The sequence below is a fragment of the Peromyscus californicus genome, unplaced genomic scaffold (genome assembly GCF_007827085.1).
Source record: "Peromyscus californicus insignis strain IS unplaced genomic scaffold, ASM782708v3 Scaffold_13__1_contigs__length_99412109, whole genome shotgun sequence".
In the NCBI taxonomy this organism is placed as follows: Eukaryota; Metazoa; Chordata; class Mammalia; order Rodentia; family Cricetidae; genus Peromyscus; species Peromyscus californicus.
Window position 1 is genome coordinate 29,928,769 of NW_026294424.1, and position 16,451 is coordinate 29,945,219.

The window sequence follows — 16,451 nt, forward strand, 5'->3', positions numbered from 1 at the left end:
GAATCCAACAGGGTTATATTTTAACAGGTCACTAAAGATAAGAGCTGTGATATTGCTTATGAACTCTCAGAATCTAAACAGTAATATCAGCACTGGCTCCTGTAGGGCCCCTTGGGAGGCTCATTTCCTGATTCCTCTTACTTTAATTGAGTTTAACATATTTATTTTTGTTTAATTGCTATAGGACAGCGAGAATGGTTTTTGAAAAGCTGAAGTTAAGAAGCGAACTTAAGGAGCCACATTGGAACTTCTGTTGAAAAGGGCTGGCCTAGTTGTGTGTCTCACAGGGATATCAAAGGTCTTTCTGGCACGTTACCCTGCTGCAGAACAAGAAAGGGCTGAGAGTAGAGAGTGACATTTAAAGGCCAATTTCCCAAGGGTTGTACATCCCACATGTCTTGGGCAAAGTTCAGAGAGGCTAGAGCAGGATCCATTTCTGTTCTGCCCTAGAAATCCTGATAAGGATAATCCCAGACTTAGTGGCCCCCACACTTTCCTGTGCAAGAAGGGAGAGGAGCAGGGAGACAGCTGGGGAGTGTTTCTGTGCTCCAGCATCAAGTGCAGGACAAGAATGTCAACATATGAGCAAGTGTACATGCTGCTAAATGCTCACTCTATACCTGCTGGATTTTGGTGAATATGCTTTTTATGTTTATATTTTCAAGGGGTCAGCTTATGTTGACTGCTTACATTTAACTATAATTTTTTTTCATGATGAAGGATGAAAGAAAAAATTTAAAATAATTAAAATAAAGCAAATATTTGGTCCTTTTAGTATGGGTACTGTTGTATTGTGCAGTTATTTATGAGGGGTGTGTGTATGTGTGTGTGTGTGTGTGTGTGTGTGTGTGTGTGTTTTGAAGGCAAACGAATCTTATAAGCCCTTCCTTCTGTGGGCAGGAGCAGTGAGTGCATTGCATCACTCTCCACTTTGGTGTTCTTGGTCACTGAGATGGGAGGTCCACCCAAATGGGAATGTGCAATCCTGCCCTGAAGCCTGCAGAAGCCATGGTTGAGGGAGCAGATGTGAGTGGTAAAGACCAGCGTCCAGCTGGCACCAGAGTAGGAAGCTGCATATTTGATGGTATACGGAGCAAGTCGGAGCCTCTCTTCTCCCACACGTATCTACACAGACAGTAGCTCCTGTTTCAGCTCTTACCCACTCGCCTTCCCATCCTCTCCACTCCTCTACGATGACAGAACTGTGTTGCTCTAGCTTTTCTTACAGTTCTTTCAGCTTCCAAGGCTTCCATTAATTAGCCTGATAAACTACACTCCAAAAATATTAATTCACAGCTCCAGAAATAAACCATTCTTAATTTTTATTGTGGGAACCTAAAACCAAGACTGACTTAAATGTAGTTCAGTGTTCATAGAGTTGTGGTCTCCCATAAACGCCCATAAACCAGTCTTCCTGAGATTCCCTGCCTCAGACATCGGTCTTGAATATTCCACAAAATCCTGGTCCTAGAACCGTGCACAGGTGTTGGAGTCAGTCAGATGTTTGTCTGAAAGTGCAAATCTGTGAGATCTCAATCCCAGTGACAAGCAAAGCTCTGGTGTCCAGAGTCTGGGGAAAGGACTAGCTCATGTAACTTTGTTTATTGTAGGGTTCTGCGATAATGTGTGCTCACATGAGTTAAGGGTACGGACAGTAGTGGTGTTTGCCAAGCTGAATGGATATTTCATGACCTTAACTTTGAAGTGATATAGTTTTGGGTTTATCAGTTTTATATTCCAAGAGGAATGTACATACTTAAGGAGCTCATTCTAGTAAGTGGAAGCTTGTGATAAACTTTGAAGTGAGGTGCTTGGGAGACTCCCTAACCCTTCCTAACTTAGGTCTCCTGAGGCTCCTCAGGTTATATGTACAGAAGAGAATCCATTTTTGCCATAAATGGTAAGGAGAGTATAATTCTCTTACAGTCTCTCAATCCTCTACTGGTTTCTTCCCTAAACTGCCTCCCATCTCTCTCTATCTTCCTTCCCCTCCATTTTCAAGCTTCTTAGCAGGTTAGCTCAGACAGTGGACTTGTATAACCACCAATGTCTAGAAAACTTTTGAAGCTGGTCAATGCTTTTGTGGGTCAAGGAAGGTATTTGTGAGTCAATAGATCCTACTTTGAAATGCTAGGACTTGAGTTTGTGCTCAGCCACTAAATGTCTGGGAAGTTTTCCTTTGCTCTTGGAAAAGGAAAACTGTGTAATACTGAGATAAGTTGCCACTAATGTAGGAGCAAAGTTTTCTCCTGAGCACCCGGGAAAACATTATGCTCCTCCCCTTCAGGGTGTACACTCCACCACTTGGTTGGTTCAGTACAGCACAGTAAGGTTTCCTTGTGAATTCCCAAGCAGTCATACCACAGGAGAAGAGTGAACTGCTCCAAACATGGGAAGACTTCCAATCAAAATAATATACACAAAGTACAATAGCACAACAGTGGCCCCAAATAACAGGCAGAAATTATGATTAATATTACATAGAAAACTATCTTAAGAGACAGTCAAACCTCAGAAACATTGGCAGCTCATGCTTGAACGGCACCATGCAGATGCGGTCTGTGGTGGGCACTATCATGCTTTCAGAGGAGTGGTTTAGAAGTCACTCCAACTTCTGATGTGAATGTTAAGATAAAGGGGAGAGGAAGAAAAAAGACTCAAAACCAGACACAGGAAAACATGGGCTAGAAGATGCTACTTTCAAATAAAGTCGAAGTGATAGACATCTAGATCCAAGCAACACGTCAAGCTAGAGCTAGACTGACTTTGACCACTGCTGACCTTGTTTAGCCAGAGAGAAAGAAGAAGAAAGGAGGCAACAGTCAGGAGCAGATGTATTCCGGAACCCGAGGCAGGTGACGGGCTGGCTGTTCTCTGCCTTACCATGCAAAAAGACAGGTGGCAGAACACATGAGTGCTCAGCAGCTGAAGAAGACTGAGCAGCTTGCCCAGCTTGCCCAACCCGTGAACACCAGAATCAAGATCTGAATTTATAGTTCACTGAAATGGTGAGCCTATTTTGGTTTGGGCGAAACTCACAGAGACTCTCTGTCTGTCAAGGCAAAAGGATGATATTATTATTACAGTCTGATTGGTCTACCTGCCAACCTTGAGAGAGAGAGAGAGAGAGAGAGAGAGAGAGAGAGAGAGAGAGAGAGAGAGAGAGAGAGAAAGAGAGAGAGAGAGAGACACACAGAGAGAGACAGAGACACAGAGAGACAGAGACAGAGAGGCAGAGAGAGAGAGGAAAATGTGGGACAGGGATGGAATCCAGAGTCTTGCATATTGTTAGGTAGGCATTCCAGGCTGAGCTGTGCCCCATCCTTAAGAAGATTCACTTTTGTGTTACCTGAGATGTTAAGTCTCCAGGAACCTCTGGTGAACTGTGCATCAGTAGTAGTCGTGCATGAGAAGCTCACCCTAGGGAATGTAGGGTTCTGGTAGCCCTTCCCCATTCTGGGGATGAAGTTTGGGAAAGTGGTCACAAACTCAAGAATAAACCATGTCTTCTGAGCAATCGGCATGTAGGAATAAAGGAAGCAGAGTAAACTAAGAGGCCGCTTGAGAAAGGAAAGCATCATGTCCTGGCTGAAGGAATCTTGGAGGAAAATGCAAGGGAGAATTCCAGGGTTCAGGAGTGAGGACTTGGGTAGGTCTTCAGAAACCTTTTTATATCTAGTGAAAGTTGTTCTGGATTAGCTAGAGTTCAGCTACGAAGTAGGTGGAATAGTGTCCCCCAAATTTCACATCTTTCTAAACTACAGAATGGAACTTTATTTGGAAATAGGATTATGAAAATTTAATTACTTAAAGATCTTGAAGTGCACCAACCTGAATTTAAGATGAGCCCTAAGTCCAATGATTAGCACATCTTTTTTGTGTATATTTATGGGATGCAACTTGATGTGTCTGTGAGTGTTCCTGATATGGAGAAAATGAGACAAAGCTAAACAGCATAGCCATAACCTCATCTCTTTGTGATGAGGATACTGAAAATCTGCTCTCCGTGTTTTCAAGTCCAGTGACAGCATCTGCATATGAAAATAAAGGGCATCTGGACAAAGAGACAGGGAAAAGCCAGACGAAGACACCACGGAGAGTTCAGTGAGGCTGGCAGAGGCTAAGGAGTGCTGAGGACCCCAGAGGCTCAGAGAAGCAAGCAATGAGCCTCCCAAGAGCCTTTGAAGCCAACTTCTCCCGGACATCCTGAGGTGGGACTGTTGGCCTCCAGAAATATGAGGGGATAAGCTTTGACTGTGATAAGACACCAAATCTGTAGGACTTCATCATGGTAGTACCAAGAAGCAACTACACACGAGCAATACGCATTTAGCAGCAACAGGAATCCACAGCAACTCAGGCACATGTGGCCCTGTTTGAGGAATACTCTCTAACAGTCATTGCTTAACTCTGATATTGTGTGCAGAGCATCAAGACTGGACAACGGCAGCAGCAGAAACCCACGGTTAGACCAGCTGGAGAGGAGTGAGTAGTAAGTGATCCCGATTTTCCAGGTTGCAGCTGAGACATCTTCTCAGATGCCACAGGCATATAAAGAACATGTTGCGGTCTGGATCACTGGGAAGGGGGCTGATGTTTTTCCAGCATGGTCCAGAGTTTCATACTAAGAAGCAGGCCTCATCCTACGCCACAGCTCTCAGAAAGAGGTGGTTTGGTCATGTCACATGTGCATGCACCTATGTGTCCCTAGAGATGGGTGAGGCAAGTTCAGCACACACCTTCCTACATGCCAGGAGCAACTGCCACCATGGGCAGAGCCTGTCGACAGGAAGAAATGGCCCAGATCCGGGAGCTCATTTGCCTCTGCTCCTGTGGTCCCTTGCACCTCCTTCAACAACTTAGTCAACTGTCTGAAGAGGATGGAAGCGATGACACGTACTTAGAGACCAGGCTTTACCACAAATTCCTTTAATTTAACCATATAAAAATGTGCCATTACAGTGAGAAAATAAATCAAACTTTCCAAGTTTGGTGCCAAAATATGATGCAGGGCTGAGGTTGAGATGGGAGAAATTTGAGATGAAAGTCTGAGTCCTTCAGAGGGCCATGGGCAGTTAAATGTTTGGTCTATTTCTCTGTGCTCATCCTCAGTCCACGGGGGTGGAGGGGATTTGGGCTCCCTCAGCCACTCTCTGGCTTTGGAATATTTCTGTGATGGGAGACACTGAAGTAGCCCTTCCATTGGCCTCTTCAGATATGCATATCAGGCTTTATGCTAGTCCTGGCTCTGCCAACATGTCCAAACCATCTCCATCTTTTTTTTTTTTTTTTTTTTTTTTTGAGACAGGATTTCTCTGTGAAACAGTCCTGGAACTCACTCTGTAGACCAGGCTGGGCTCAAACTCACAGAGATTCCCCTCCCTCTGCCTCCTGAGTGCTGGGAATAGAGGAGTGTGCCACCACCGCCCAGCCATCTCCATCTTCTTAATCCTCCTTCTTCTGATCTCACCCTGTTTTGCTGACCTTACTATGAAGTCCCAACTGAATTAAACCACCATACTGTGCCACAAATCACAACAGTGTTCACCAAGAAGAACTCCAGAGGAAAAAAGGACAACATCCAACAGCATTGCACCAGTACCAAGGTATGTAGGCATTGGTTCTATGCCCAAGCCAAGCAACTGAACTTAATCTAAAATAAAGACGCAAACACGCATACATCTTCTCAGTGAGCCCAGTTGCCCAGATTGCCTTTCTACATGCTTTTACAAATGATCACATCTTACAAATGGTCTCCTGGAAGACCAAGGCAGAGTACAGCAAGTCAAGGTGCCTTGTACTCCACAGAAACATTGCTCCTGCCTCCCAAAGCAGCCACTGGCTCCTCCTGTACCCCAGTGGGCAGAGCTCCTATTGTGCTCACCTTTGCGATCTGCACACACCAGTTGAGTAGGTACTGGGAGCCGATGTTGTCCTTGTGCTCTCGGACATAGTCCAGGAGGCAGCCATAGGGCATCAGCTGTGTGATGAGCTGGACGGTGGAGGTCAGGCAGATGCCCAGGAGGCGGCAGACATGGGGGTTGTCCACACTGGCCATCACATAGGCTTCCTACAAGGCAAGGACAACAGATGTATTATGATTGCTCCCTGGCAGTGGCCGATGGGAGAGGCACATGGATCCCTTTCCAGGTAAAAAGGGATGACTTTGTTTTGAGTTTCAAAGTACATACTCTGTACACAGCGTCAGGGACATTTATGTGAGACTATGAAATACCGATATACTGTGGGATGTGGGCTCTCTTTAGGTGTTGTTGGAGGTCTGCTTGACAGGAAAAGACCCAAATAGAATATGCTATTAGTAAAAGCTTTGATGAAAGGGACCTGAGTCACCCTGATATTTCAGAGTTTAAGAAATGCTAGTATCTTCCTTGAGATGACCCTCCACCCCCCCAACTCAAGGCTAATGATGACGCTGTTAGGCCTTTGTGGGGTCTGAGTCTGGATCTCAGTATGTCCTGGACAATGACTTGCTCACTTCACGAGAAGCCCTGGTCACAGGTACTGTAGACACCCTATTTGCAGGAGACGTCTTTGGGCCAACATGCAGTCTAGAGGAAGGTCTCCCTTCTCAGCAGGCTTGATTCAGACTGAATGGTGGGAAAGCATTTGGGTCAGGAAGCCTGCCCACAACACCCCTGCAAAGATCAACTGGAGAAGTGCTCTCAGCATACCAGTTCCAGCCTCTGAAATGGATATTCATGCATATGAGACACTCATATACACGTTCACACATGCTCACATACGTACACTCACATACATACTCACACACGTATGCTGCAGTATATAAATCTGTTTTACATTCTCTTTCCATTGCCTAGCCTAAATTTAAACTGGAAAGTATATGGAAAAATTATTAGGCTGTGGGATTGCCAGTAAAGCACAAATCACGTCTCTCCTCTGGGTCTGGGAAGCTGTACAATCATAACAGCAAAGAAATCCTCTGGCTGGGCCTATTTTCTCAAGATGTGTTTGAGATTTGGGCACATATTGTATTCATTTTAGAGGGGGAGAAAAACCATCTGCAAATTGGAGCAATTTGAGACACTTAACTGCCATAGGCTGATGATGACTGGGACAGGAACAGAGCAGGGGGTGTGGGTGTCAGGCCACACAGAGCCTGGAACCTTGCCAGTTGGTCCTACTAAACTATGATAGACAAACAGAACTGGGCTGTCACTTCCTGCCCACACCCTGCACAATGAGAGTGTTGTGTAGTCGTGTGTGAACGTTAAAGTGAGCTTTGTTCTTCCCTGTTTATGTTGGAAGTGGGGAAGGTGCATTGTGACCCACAGCAAATATGCCTGGTATCCCACAACAATCTCTGAACCAGCTGCAAGCAGGCAGCACTCACAGGGGAGACCCTGGTGGCTTCTGTCCCAGGCTCACTGCAGGGCGGTCTGTCCCTGGGGCTTTGGTGACCCTGAAAAGCCATATTTGTTACTATTGCTGATATGGGTTTTGGATCCTTGCTTGCTGTTTCACCCAACTCTGAATTATTTGTGTTATGAATGAGGGCAAAGGGTTCCAGGAGATGCTAAATTCCTGGAAAGGCATAAAAATGAATGGTAGTGGATCAGTGAGCTGGTTCAATGTGTAATGGTGCTTGCTGTGGAAGCCTGATGGCCAAAGTGTGATCCCTGAAGCCCTCAGCCTGTGCAGGGAGGTAAGGAGAGAATCAAGGTCACAAGTCATCTTTTGACTGCTGCACATGTGTGGTGGAACATACACCTCAGGGCAATCCCTTATCGTGTACACTTGGATATGAGCTCATGAGTGTGCATGTGTGCCTCATACACACACACACACACACACACACACACACACACACACACACACATGCATGCACACACACAAACACACAACTATTTTTAAGACAAGTGAAAGGGTAGGGATTCCTGACATTTAAAAATGTTTACCAGTTAATTAAATCACTAAAAATCATATGTCAGGGAGCTAGACCGCAGGGTTACTGGAACCATTTACAAGCTCATGCCAGTATTTAAAAAGCACGTTCGCTGTGGGCTGTTCTTGTGGTAATGCCAATTGATGTTCTACTAAGCCCCTGCTGAAATTGGCCTTAGAACCACAGGCCTTGCTTCCTTCAGCAGAAACCAGTCCCTCAGTGCCGTCGCCCCCACTGAGCCCACCAGGAACCGTACATGGTCCTACACAGAAGATGTTCTGAGTGCCTGGCAAACCCAGCCTCGTGACAAGCAACCCAGAAGCCCTCAAGGTCATCGTCCACTAGCCGCCATAGCCATGATGGCCGACACATGAGGAGAAAACCAAAGGCAGAGGGCAAAGGCAGAGGGAGCATGAGCGATGGAGAGAGGAAGGGGCAAAGGAGCAAGAGTGGGGAGGGGCCTTCAGATGGGGGTGCACTTGACTTTGATGCATTTACTGTAGTCACTTCCAAGCCCCCCAAAAGCAGATCTCCTGCCTCCTTTCTGGGGCATAGCTATCATTCAGCATATTTCCAAACTTCAAACTGTCCTTATATTGTTACCTTATAAACATGGCTCAAGTCCACATTATTGGGTGTAATTTATTAGGGCATCCATAATGAATTAGAATGCTAATTAAGGAATCAAGGTTGGCTAAATGATTTTCCTTTTAACAAGTATAAGTGATGGACTGTAAGTAAAACGTCTTCTCAAGCCCCTGTCTGCTTTTCCTCCCGGGTATATGAATAAGATTTGGCATTGATTCGCAAGCTTTAAAATGAAAGATGATTTTGCTTGACAAGTGTATTGCCAGCATGCATGATTTTCTATGACACTGCACTCGTGTGTCATCTTTCATAGGAATGGGCAGTGTGGGTTTCCCTTAGCTTCCCTTTCTTCTCTTCAACCTTCTATCTCAGGATAAGAGTAGTTTTCAAGATCTTATTGGAAGCCCTGACAGATACTGAAGTGGGCTCTATCCAGTTCCAAGACGGTCTCTTTGTATTAGCCTCTTCATAGTTGAGTTCAGCCTCTTCATGAGCTAAGAAGGTTAGGAGAAGTAGGAGAAAATTCAGTAGAATTCAAAGCAAGAAGATGCTCTCATGAACATCATAAATGCTCCAGAAAGTAGCGGTCATCAACATAGGAGATGATGTGTCAGTTAACTGGGAGGGGTTCAGAAGGTGGGGCAACAGTCTAGTAGGCTTCATGCTGTTGATCTCTGGCACCTTTAAAAAAGTCATTGCAAAGACAAGCTAATTCAGCAAAGGAAAATGAATGCTTATTTCAGAAATTGTGATGTACTTCAGACCTCAGCTATAGAAGTCTGAGCAGTTTGGGCCTCTATCCACTCATCTGAAAAACCTGTGCTGAGGTGCATCCTTCGGTCACTATGGTAACACATGCTAAGAAATTAGCATCAAGACTGGCCCTGGGAGATGTATGGCAATTCTGAGCTTTCATTCTTTGGGGTGGAGGGGTAGGGTGAGTCTTAGAGAGAACTGTACTTTTTTTTATCAGGAAGGACGAGAAGAGATGAAAACTGAGTGTTTATGATGTGGTGATGAAAATTATTTAAAATCGAACATTGTGATGGTAGGAAGCAGAAGAGGTGCTTTCTGAGATCTAGAAACTGTGGGCAGCTCGACAGGAAAAGAAACTCACGTCAAGGATTTCCTTGTTGGCTTTTGGAGATGTGGCTTCTCTTAACTCCTTGATGGCCACAGGAATTTTGACTTTCTCACCTTCTGGAATCCAGAGACCCTGGGAAGAAGAAGAAAGCCGACGTTAACCTGAAATCATCATGCCAGGCATCTTGTTACCTTGTGAGATGGATGAGTTTTTTATTAATGACTCTAGTCCTCAAGGCTCTGCATTGCTGGGACTCATTATATCTTAGAGGCTCTTCATTACCAGGCTCTAAGAATCTGAATACTTCTTTGGATGAAAACAAACAAATACCACTCTATATCAGAGAAGCCTCTCTTTATGGCAAATGGAGACCATCACAGAAAACCACAACTGGACACAATACAGAGATCAACTGGGAATATTTCAGAGGAGGAGCCAGAAAGATTGTTAAAAGCCAGAATACCAGAGAGTCTGATGTGAAACAGTTTTTCCTAGAAATGGGTGCATAAACAAGTCAAGAACATTGCAATATCAGTGGACATTCTAAGATGGAAGGGTGAAAAACTCATGCGATTCCAGCCCCAGAAAAAGAGCCATAGGTGACTAATGCTTTCTGGGAGAAGGAGAATTAGTTCTCCCAGAGATGAGCCTCCTTATTGGTTGTCCAATGCAGAGAGGTCAGCTCTGAAACCGTATACACACCAACAACCAAAATGGACTTAGCCAGTTGTATTTATGTATTTGTGCATATATATGCATATATACATATATGTATATTTAACAATAATAATGAAAAAGGAGCTATCAACTTGAGGGTAGGAGTCATGTGAGAGGGTTGATGAAGGATACCTGGGAGGGGCAGAGGAAGAAATGGGAGGGGAGAGAGTGATGTAATTATATTCCAGTTAATTATTTAAAACAAACATTCATATAAAACTTCCAAGGGGTTTAATGGCCCACATCTGTAATCCCGGTACTTGACACCATTGCAAGATGATTGAATTTAAGGTCAGTCTGGGATACATAGTAAGAGCCTGTCTCAAACAAATCAGGACAAAGCAAAACAAGAAACTATGCTTGAGCTGGTTTGAATGAGAAATGTCCTGCGTGGTCTGGGATTTTTGAATCCTTGGTTCCCAGCTGCTGCCACTGTTTGGAGGATTGTAGGTAGGGCACCCTTTCTGGAGCAAGCGCATCACTGCAGGTATGATAGGAGATTAAAATTCTCACACCATTTCCAGTTTGTTCTCACTGCTTTGTGCTTGCGTTTGAAGATGTGAGCGCTCATCTCCCTGCTCCTGCCACCAGACCTGTAGCCCACTGCCACGCTTCCCTGCCATTATGGACTCTAACCCTCTGGATCTGTAAGCTAAAATAAAGTCTGCTTTAAGTCACCTTGGTCATGGTGTTTTATCATAGCGATAGAGAAGCAACTAATACAGCTAATTATAAAGACAGTGTTGATCATTCTAACTGGAATCAGACATTATGAAAAAAAAATAGACCTAGAAGAAGTACATTGAGATATCCATTATATAATTTACTCTGACAGTTCAAAAAAAGCAGCCCCTATGTCTCTACCTGCTACACTCCCAATGAGTACCTCTATTGAGGGCAATGCCATCTATGAAAATGCTTTGGATCTCACAGTGCTAACAAAGAAAACTCCTTTCAATAACCGGGGGTAACACTGCAATTCCTACATCTTCAGCACAACAGACAGATGTTGATAAAATCACCAAAATGCTGTGGCGTCTGATTTACCCACACAGGGCTGAAGAGCGTGGCAAACACCAGTTCCCAGGGCCTCATGCAGAACTGTCTCCAGGGATGTTACCTTATATACTGTGCCAAATGCTCCAGAACCCAGAACTTTGATCTTTTTGAATTCCGTTTCCTTCAAGATCCTCAGGAGGGCTTGGTTGGGAGCTTCTCCACTGGGTGTAAGAGGTTCCACAAGCTGTGAAGGAGAAGGAAGCAGACCTGAGATGCTCGCTCTGTATTTCACAATATGTGACATGGATAGTAGATGCACTCGGAGCAAGAGTGGCCAGCAGCTAACAGCATGTGGCCTTGCCTTAGTACAAAGCACTCAACACACATGTTCAAAAGGAGAAATGCACACCTATTCTTCAGGACTTAGTAACACACAAGAGAAACCCAGATTCTCTGATACAGGTGTTTAACAAAGCAGCTGCATTCGAGGGCTGGACTTTCCATGTCTGTTTCTGTGTCAACCAGTTTTAGTTGAGATATAATAGCAAGAAAAATGTTATACCGTAACTGCTGGGGTCATTTTTGTTTATCAAGGACAAGGGCTTCTAATGCAGTGCCAGACACAGGGCTAAAGGCTAATGGCTTAACACCCATTCTATAGAGAAGTCACAAAGGAGCAGCCACTTGCGTGGGTGGTGGCATTTTCCCTCTGAAATAACATCTCAATCATGGGGTCATCATAAGATTTCAATGTCTCTCTTCTTGATTACTTTCCTATATACACACACAGGAGCTACCCTTTAGGCAGGCATCAACTCGGCTTTGAATTTTGAAAGACAATGACTAAAACACAAATGTATTATTGAATGGAGATACCGAAATATAACTAATTGTGTATAATTGGACATTTTTTTCCTGCTTCTTCCATCACAGCAAATAATTCATAGAGGCAATTATATATATGCTATGGTTTGGGCAAATGTCTTGCAAAAACTCGTGTGTTAAAAATGGACCATGATGCCATTAGGAAATAGTGGGGTCTTTATAAATGGGGGGGCACTAGCTCCCTCTCCCTGGCGTGTGGTGAGTTAATGTGCTCCAACATGCACTTCTGCCCCAGGCCCAAAAACAGTGTTGCTAACCCTGAACCTCTTAAAACCATGAGCCGAATTAAAATCTCCTCTTTATGCATGGATCAACCTGAGTGTTTGTTACAGGGATAGCAAGCTAAAACAGTGTCTGCTCTATAAAATCCACACTGCAAGTTCTCAGAGGGAGGCCTTCTCTGCTCTGCCGCAGCTGAGGGTCAAGAGGACGGTACTGACCCAAAGGCAGTCAGCCTTACCACTCACCTCTCTTTCCTGGAGCAGGCGGCGGAGTGTGCGTTTTCGGACAATGTGGCGCCTTCGCATGAACAGGCCAATCCCAAGGGCCACCACCACTATGAAGAGGAGGCCACCCACAATCCCCGTGGCAATGGATGGGATCCTGGGCCTGGAATGAGGTTGAGAGACAAGAGAAGGTAACGTTGGCATTTCACCCATGTCCGGCACCTTTTGATACATAGATAACATTTAAAATGATCTCAGAACCTGGGATACTGTGTGACTTCTAGAGGGCAAAGGACTGGGGGCTGAGTTCCAAGACAGAGTTTCCAGCATTCTTAGCTTCTTTGCCCCAAGTCAGCTCCCTTTCCTGCACGTAAAAAATGGAGGTCTCCATAGGGCCTGGCGTTTGTGGCTCATGCCTTTAAAACTAGCACTTGAGGCATAGGCAGGCAGATTTCTGGGATTTTGAGGCCAGCCTGGTCTTCAGAGTGAGTTCCAGTACACCCAGGGCTACCTACATAATGAGACCCTTTCTATAAATAAATAAATAAATAAATAAATAAATAAATAAATAAATAGATAGATAGATAAATAAAAATAAAAAATAAAAAATAAAAAGATTGAGGTGTCTTTGAATTTCTTTCATAATGATAATTTTTTGTAATCTATTGATGAAGAAAATATATAATATAGAATTCAAAAACAATCCAGACATCAGTAAACTTTTTATTTTTTTTATTTTTGAGAATATCATACATAAGTACTGTATTTACATCATTGCTGCTTCTCCCATTTTCCCTCCAACTCCCCCCATGTCCCTCCATTCCCTCGCCAATTCATTATTTCTTCTTTAATTGTTGATACACACACACACACACACACACACACACACACACACACACACACACACACATATATAAAATACAACCAGCTGAGTCCAGTTAGTGTTGCTCATATTCTCATATGTTTATGCATTTAGGGATGATCACAGAAATTGGATAACCTATCAGGGGCTTGTCTCTGGAGGGAATTGATTCTCCGTCTCTTAGCAGCTACTAATAGCTTTTTATCTAGGGCTGGGGCTTTGTAAGATTCCACATCCATGTTGGCATGTCAGAGGCACTGTCATTGTGGAGGCCCTGTTTAGACAACTATATTTTTACAAATTCATGAGTGCAGCTTTCTTTCCTACATAGAAGACTCTCTCACAGCAGATATCCTGGTGCTCTGGTTCTTACAGTCTTTCTGCTTGCTCTTCCATGATACTTCCTGGAAGTATCATGGGTTGTGTTGTATAAGTAAGCACTGCTTTTTATATGAATTTGCATCTTGTCCTTTGTAAGAGAACATATACACAATTGAAAAAAAGTACTAGGTATTTTCCCGTGGCCATGTTGGGAGAACTTCCAGACACATTGAGATCTCTCATAGGGTCCTCTACTTTTATTATTATGCTCATGTGAATGAACTCAATGGAAGTAAAAACTGATATGATTTAGACATAAACAGTATCATTGTTGCTGTAAGTATTGCCCTGGCGAATCCTCAAACCCTGGAATGCATTCACTGCTCTGTCTCACCAAGACCAAATCTAACTTCAGAAAGATGAAAAATCAGAAGTTACGTCTTTAAGCTCACTAAGGATTATCTGAATTAATATTACTAACTCTGAATTTGGAATTTATTTTAAGGTTTATTTTCATTTCTTTTATGGTGGTGCTAGGTTGAAAGTTTATTATCCTTAAGAATTTACTTCTATTTGAGTTCCTGATAAATATATTCTTATTTTCAGGGAGACATGTTAATGAATAGCAAAGATTTGCTATCAGTGTTATTTACATATAGATAAGGTACCAAAGTCCTCACAGACCTGTCTTAATTGAACCAACTGTACATCATGAGATGTACATTTCCTTCTCAGGGAGTACAAGTCATCTCTGGAGCTACAGACTAAACTCCCCAATTAATAAAAATTAATGAGTTTTCACCAATAAAAATGAACATTGGGATATACCAGGGATAATTTGTTTCAGAGCATGTATTAAATGAGAAGCCACAGTAGCAAAGGCAGGTAACCTGTTTAGAAGATAAACCAGTTAATAAAAAAATGATTATAAAAAAATGGTCATTGTTTTCAAGGAAGGGATTGTATGGAAAACCATATAAGACCGTCATGGAGGCTGCCTAGGAAGACAGGGGGAGCTCTGTTGGGGCAGGAACCTTGGAAGCTCAGAAAGGAGATGAGATTCAGAAGGGTCTCATGACTGAGACAAGGCTTTATTTTATTTTACTGTTTCAGCTGATGGCAGAAGGAACCAACTACCATAGAAAGAAGTCCAGGAAAAGATGGTAAGGGAAGGGATATTTTAGACATGTCCAAAACTGAGAGATAAGCTTGAGCACCAAGCAGGTATTTTTGTAGACAGTCTCAATTCTTCACTAGATTCTGTTGGCTGATGATATCACTTTCGCATGATGGCTCTGAATAGAAATTCATAATTTTACTTTTCTCAGGGTAACATTTCAGTTAATAGTGGAAACTGATCAGAAACAAAATGTTGAAAGAAGTTCATTGCCTTTGCTGGACAATATGATTCAAGAAGGAAGAAAAGGGAAAATGCCCCCAAGATGGACCTTTGCCATTTGACAAAACACACTGTGTTTGTGATATGACCACCTGGTCTACTTAGAAGAAAGAGGAGACCTTCAGAAAAGACAATACTTAAGTGAAGCCACTGTGTCCTCAAAGCGAGAAACAGATACATAGAATGGGTCGGTCCACAGTGTCAACTTCTTAGATAGTTGGCACTATGATTTTCTATCATATATGCCCTCCACTGACCAATAAAATGGACACAGGGCAAGAAGGTAGATATGGGGACATGTGGCTGGCCCAGAGGATTTGGAAGAAACTGAAAGGCTGGGGGGAAATCAGAAACGGTTTCTGGTCATAGATCCAAAAAGTCTACCAGCTTCAAAGTCATGGTACATACCTTGATGAACATCCTTGAAGACCTGGCCCAGCACATCTGCAGGAAAAAACAAAAAACAAAAACCAAAAGACACTCATCTTTTTCATTCTATTTCACTGGCATTTGTTTGATAATTTTCCACATTAAGTCGTAAAACAATTGTACTAAATTACTCTTTTATAGGTATAATCACAGTGATCTCAAAATTGGGTAGTTACTAACTTATTTTATACATTAATTCAGTTATATATAATAATTAATACATGTGTTTATTTAGTCAGAAAATATTTTTGAGTGGCATGATTGTTATAACCTTCGCTAAAGCAGCCAGGTCATTAATGAAATATAACACAGTGTATAGTTGCCACACAGCTGGCACCAAATGTCTGGATGGACAGGGGAGCAGTATGACAAAGACCATTTGGAGACTCCACCCTAAACACTGTCTCTATTACTCAGGACAAGAATCGGTTCTAATCTCTACCTTCTGCTTTTCTTGGATTTTGAGAGTTTGACTCTCTGAGTTCTTGCTGTCAGATAAAGCTGTGTGCAATGCCTTTGGCCCTTCATTCATAAAGCAAACTTTGCTGGCATTGCATCTATAAGCAGCGGGATACACCAGGAGGCCCGGCTGTTTCCTTCTAGATACACAAAAGATAGTCAAAGCAAGACAGGAAGCGTTCTCTAGTGTTAGTTAGACTCTCCTTCAGACACGATGTCTGGTGGTCTGTTTACTGTAGAACGTTAAACACCAGGAGTCCATGCCTGCTGAGGGGATTGACAGTTTGGACAAGCTGCTTGGTTTCATACAGCCCTTGAAAGCTACCCTGGACAATTGC

At 43.3% G+C, this 16,451-nt stretch overlaps 1 protein-coding gene across 3 annotated transcripts in view; it reads right to left on the minus strand.

Annotated features, from left to right (window-relative positions):
• The window catches only part of Egfr (epidermal growth factor receptor), a 171,541-nt gene that overhangs the window by 12,921 nt on the left and 142,169 nt on the right, over window positions 1-16,451 (minus strand). For 2 of the 3 annotated variants that reach the window (XM_052734789.1, XM_052734788.1), the window contains exons 16-20: window positions 15,634-15,669; window positions 12,665-12,806; window positions 11,434-11,556; window positions 9,630-9,728; window positions 5,885-6,070 (exon numbers count right to left, since the gene is read on the minus strand). In XM_052734789.1, the coding sequence (XP_052590749.1) occupies window positions 5,885-6,070; window positions 9,630-9,728; window positions 11,434-11,556; window positions 12,665-12,806; window positions 15,634-15,669 (586 nt within the window). Of the gene's footprint in view, window positions 1-5,884; window positions 6,071-9,629; window positions 9,729-11,433; window positions 11,557-12,664; window positions 12,807-14,704; window positions 15,122-15,633; window positions 15,670-16,451 lie in introns of those variants that run through there. The other variant, XM_052734790.1, reaches the window with a different exon arrangement.